The sequence below is a fragment of the Oryzias melastigma genome, linkage group LG1 (assembly GCF_002922805.2).
Source record: "Oryzias melastigma strain HK-1 linkage group LG1, ASM292280v2, whole genome shotgun sequence".
NCBI lineage: Eukaryota > Metazoa > Chordata > Actinopteri > Beloniformes > Adrianichthyidae > Oryzias > Oryzias melastigma.
The window spans coordinates 635,062-640,538 of NC_050512.1; the positions used below are offsets into that span (position 1 = coordinate 635,062).

General features: G+C 39.5%; 1 protein-coding gene across 1 annotated transcript in view; it reads left to right on the top strand.

Moving 5' to 3' along the window:
- Window positions 1–913: 913 nt before the first annotated feature.
- Window positions 914–5,477, top strand: part of tmed1b (transmembrane p24 trafficking protein 1b) — an 8,533-nt gene continuing 3,969 nt past the window's right edge. Inside the window, exons 1-3 of the mRNA XM_024260054.2 lie at window positions 914–2,017; window positions 3,832–3,929; window positions 4,020–4,209. Of these exons, the coding sequence (XP_024115822.1) occupies window positions 1,820–2,017; window positions 3,832–3,929; window positions 4,020–4,209 (486 nt within the window). The 5' untranslated portion in view covers window positions 914–1,819. The remainder of the gene's footprint in view (window positions 2,018–3,831; window positions 3,930–4,019; window positions 4,210–5,477) is intronic.

A 5,477-nucleotide genomic window follows, 5' to 3' on the forward strand; every position in this document is an offset into this window, starting at 1 on the left:
GTCTTATTCGAGACACAGTTTCTCCTTAAAGTAGTGAATTTTTCACACATTTTTCAGAATTTTTCACACATTTTCCTCTTAAATCCAGACATCAGTGAGGGCCTTTTGCTTTGACTCTTTTACTTTGAGTGCTCAAAATCATTCCTGTCAGTGTGACCGAGGTGAGAACCATGACGACATTTGGGTCTAATTTTAATCTGGAAAAATAACACTGCTGGTATTAACAGTAAAACTGGATCTGTCATCACAGAAACAGGAAGTAGTTCAGGTCTAAAGTGAAAAACCCAAGTGAAACAACTGTTTTATGGTCTTATAAATTCACAAATGTGTGATTTCCCTTCACAGCCTGCTGTGAATTTGTGTGGTAGTCAAACTGAAAGATAAAGGTAAAAAGAAAGGTACCAGAGGAGAGTTTAGAGAATGTAGAAGATGGTAACAGAGGGTAATAACATCATAAAACAACCAGGTAAAAATAGCAATCTAAAATGGGCGGGGCCTGTCTACACACACACCCAGTTGTTACAAACATACCTGTTGGCTGAAATAGTCTTCACATTTAAACTAGTCTAAATGTATACCATACAACTGCAGTTCGCACTCACACTTCTGCATATAAACGGATACAAATAAAGCCATGTTCCAGACAACCGCCCGCCCCCACTGCGGAAGGCTTAGGGGAGCAAGACAGGATCCGCCCACCCCCGCCAAGGAGAGGGGCACCCAAGAGAAGCAGGGGCCCCGGAGGGCTGATGTAAACAAGGCCCAACCAGGCTCACCTGCTGATGGAGTTAAGGAGAGGACTAGTTCTCGAGAGCAAGGACCGGAACCCGCACCACCGAGACCTGGACACCCCCAGGCTCCGATATAGTTTGATCCCCTGCTAAATCTTAAATCTTTGGGATCCCACTCTCTGTGTGGAGAGGAAGTCGCCGGGCCCTGGAGAGGACAGAAGGTCGAAGGTCCCACCTTCCTTGTGTGATGTATGCGTGTTTGTTTGTTAGAGTGTATATTTTGAGGTGTTAGAGGTGTCTGTGCTAAACGGTGCAGTTAAAATTGGAGAGTATTATAAAGTATTAAGTGACCTGTGCTTTCAATGTTTGATCACAAAGCCTCTTGGGTGAGAGTAATGTCAGCAGTGATGCAAACTTTACACAGTTGATGTTAATGTTATCAAAGCCTTTTTCCCCCCGCATTAATTCACCCTTAATTTTTAAGACGACTACTTTTTTGAGCCCCAGTGGAGAGGGAGAAGGGCCATGTGGATCTGAAGCCTCAGGCTGCAAACCCCCGGTTAGGCTGGTTAAATTAACAACGTAAAATAAAAAAAATATTTAAAAAATTTTAAAGAAAAAGTTTGTAGCTGTACTCGTAAATATAAATTAAATTGGGAGGCCTCAGTATACTGAAAAATCCTATCTAAGATTATCCATAAATTAAAGGGTAAGGAAAAATCCCATCAGTCCAGGTAAACTGACAAACATTTTAAAAATTACATGACATTCTTGTTCTATTTCATTGTTTTTTTCTTTTTTAGACATTTACAAAAAAGATAAAACTTATTTTAAAAAATGGGACTCCGTTTCAAAAATTGACATTTGTGAATTAAAAAAAAAAAATACCAAAAACACTTAAATTCCCATAGCCACAAATCCCTGCAGTGATTGGAGAACATACGATGCTCTTCCTGCTCTGATTGGCCCAATGCTCCTACCACGGGGTCCCCATTACCCAATCACCAGATAGCAAAGTTGTGTTGCGGAAGAGGCCGTGAGGGTGATGGGTGAACTTCGATGAGCGTTTATGCGGACATATCTCCATCATGGATGTTGTCCCGGAGACAGTTTGGAGCAGATTCGGATGCGTTTGCTTTGTGGTGCTCTTCGTTTGGACCACGAGGGCCGTGGACGGCTTCGGTCGGAACCAAGACAACGAGCTGACGTTCCAGCTGCCAGCCGGAAGTTCGGAGTGTTTCTATCAGTCGACCATCAAGAATGGAACGATGGAGGTCGAATATCAGGTAACTGCTGTTCAGGGACGAAACTACCATCAGACTGTTCTGACAAACCTTTCACTGCTGTGTTAGGAGTTCAAAATAAACACTTATTAACGAGCAGGTGACTTCAACTTCTGCTGACGAGCGCGAGGATCGAACAGGCGCGTGCATTTTAGTGAAAATACTGGATCTATGGTGGGTCAGATTCTAAGGAAAAAGACAAATATCGGGAGAAAGATCAATTAACTTGACATTTTGTCTTGATGTTGTAGGCTTTATAAAACTTTATTTACAATTGACATTACATAGAAAAACAACCATAGTTACCTATCATAGCATATAAATCAGACTAAACATAATAATACACTTAAACATAATTAACAAGTTAACTTGAACTTTGTTACGGGTTCTCATTAAGTTTTTATTCCAAGTTTATTTTTAATTTTGGCAGCAGCACATACAAGTTCCCTTCAAAATAAAATAGTTCATCCTTTTTCTCCTTTAATTGTTTAACACAAACATAACAACACTGGTGTTGAATCATTTTAACTCGATGCATGTAAACGTAAGTCTGTTCTTTAAGAACTTTGTCTTCAACCTTTAACACTGGAGCTCCAGTGTTTTGTTTTTTGTTTTTGATTGATGTTTGATGTTTTAATGATTAACACAATAATTCCAGTAGATCGTGAAGGAGAAAAGTGTCTCAACGAGCCGCTTTTCTCCTTCACGATCTCCTGGAATTATCGTGTTAATGGTTGAAAAGTTACACTTTGTTAAAGATTTTGTGATTAAGCGTCCCCGACGACGCCTCTGGTGTTAAAGGGTTAACCCTATAACTCCCATTTTGCTCAGTTTTCGGACAAATCTAAGCGTAAACACCAAAACTTTAATCAAATGAACCAAAATTTCTGATTTATTCAAATCTTTGGCATTTTCCCAGAAACCTACAGTGTACAAGGAGCACATGTGGCTCTGCAGCCTCAGGTTGCAGACTCCTGATCCACTTGGAAAGACCGGAGTTTTAAAGCAGGTTCTCTGGACATTGAGGAGGTTCTAGTCCGAGGACCGAAAGAATATTTCAATCTGATGCCATTCTGGTGTAATTCCCCTGTTCTTTGTTCTGTAGACTGACGAGTAAATGTCAGATTATTATTTACATTAATCATTTCACTAAAATTCATAAGCTACATCCTCACATACTCTATTTTCCTCCTTCTGTTTGCCTTCTGGAGAGGCCTCATAAAGGGGACCAACCTGTGGCCCCTAAGAGCAAAGTACCTCATCACAACAGAAGGCCACCATAAAGCAAGAAAATCAATAAGGACATAGCCATAAAGCTATGAGACAACGTAAAAATAAAAAAGGTTGAACAATTATGAAAAAACATTCTCCACTTTTTGAGATTAAACTTGTAAATTTATGCTTCAAAAAGTCTTAATCTGGCAAGGAAAAAGTCATGCCAATTTCAAAATATTTTTTTTTGTTTTTAAAACGTTTCGATAAATTCAACCCAGCATAACCTTTTTCATTAGTTGTAGACACCAACATCACACTGCTCTAGAGTCCGACTGAGTCTCTCTTACTTTTTGGTGAAAAAAAACTTATTTTAGAATAAGCACAACCTTTTCTTTGTGAACTTATTACTTTTTAAACCATAAATGTACACATTTACTTCAATTTGAACTTTTTCTCAGAATGTAGCAGCTTTATTCTCAGATTTTTCATTCTTTACGATGGCCCTGGTACTATGTTGGAGCTTGCTGTAAACTGAACTGAAAGTCTTTAGTTCTTCAGTGGCTCTGATCACCATCATGGTGTTTTCTTGTGTTTTACTACAGGTGATTGCTGGTGCTGGAATGGATGTGGACTTCACCATAGTTTCCCCTGAAGGAGTTCAGCTGATCGGCGAGTTTCGGCGTTCTGATGGCGTTCATGTGTTAGTTACTTTAAACCTGGCTCATGTTTCACCTAATAGACTGTTTATTTAGTCCTATTAATGTATATGTTTTACTTCCTGTTGTCTCAGGGTGGAGCCGACAGAGGGCGGGGACTATCAGATCTGTTTTGATAACAGCTTCAGCCGCTTCTCTGAGAAGATGGTGTTTTTTGAAATCCTCATCGAGGGTCAGGGCGGGGACACCGGGGGAGATGAAGAGTGGCCGACGTTGGATGAGCCCGATGGGAGCCTGCTAGAATACAAGCTGGAATACATCAGGGTAAAAGTTTCCATTTGAGTTGAAGAATCAGAAGAAAAAACGACTTTTCCTTTTCAAGTATCTCCTACATACTGTAGGTTAGGGCTGCCACGATTAGTCAATTAGTCGACTAATCGACTATTAAAATAGTCGACGGCTAATTTAATAGTCGATTAGTCGTTACTTTATATTATATGGAGTTAGACTGTAGTAAAGTTGAAAGTTATAATGGCATTATGCTAGCTTTTGGAATATTTTGGCTTTTTGTTTTTTAGGCTATTTTGGAGTTTAGCTAATATTTCAGCTACATGCTAGCTGTTTTGTTTATCATTACTTTAACTTTTCCTCCAGGTCTGTGCAGCTAAGAAAAAAACGTTCAGAACTGACTGCAGTATTTACAAAATTACTTGTCAATACCGTTGTCACTGTTCAGTTGGCTAATGCTAACTAGCATGAAAGACACGTCTGATTATCGCTGTCTTTATCTTTATGACCCGTTAGTTGTGTTTTAGTTCCTCCACAGCCGAGTGTTTCTAAACGTGTGTAAATGTAATGTTCACTGTCAGGTAGAATCAGCCAGAGACGTGATTCTCTTTCCTACGTCTCAACACAGGCGAGGTTACCGTTAGCACGCCGCTATCGCTCCACGAAGAAGACAGAGACTCCTCTGAGAGTACGATCAGTAGTCTAAAATTCACTTCAAAGTTCATTTACACGTAAAAGGTTCTGTTGAACAGGTTTTAATGTTCTAACAGAACTATGTTTCATCTGAGGAAGTCACATGATCATACAGTACATGGTAGTTTTATGAGTACCGGATGTTTGGTGTTTCAGGAAGACAAACTTTGCATTTTTGGATGTCATTGTGTACACGTATAGTGACAGACTAACAATGTAAGAAATAATGAAAACCAATACCAGGAATAGAACACAGAGATTTGCTGTCGACAGATATAGTTAGCCACAACCGGAAGCAAATAATCTGTCTTATTCTAAACTGGAAATACGTCACACAGCTCACAGAGTCCATTCAGACACCATGCTCACTGCCGTTGACTGTATATAGAAGACTGAACTGAGTGACCCTGCCCCCCTCATGTTCCAAACAGGAAGTACCTGCTGGCTCCAAGAAGCCAATAGACTTCTATAGAGAAATAAACAGTTATTATTCAGTCATTCTGTTGGTCAGAATAAAAATTCTTGATCTGGTACATTCATTAACATGTTTTTGATAATCCACATTTTTTTGCATGACATTTTTTTCTTTATCGCAAGTTATAAGTTATAAA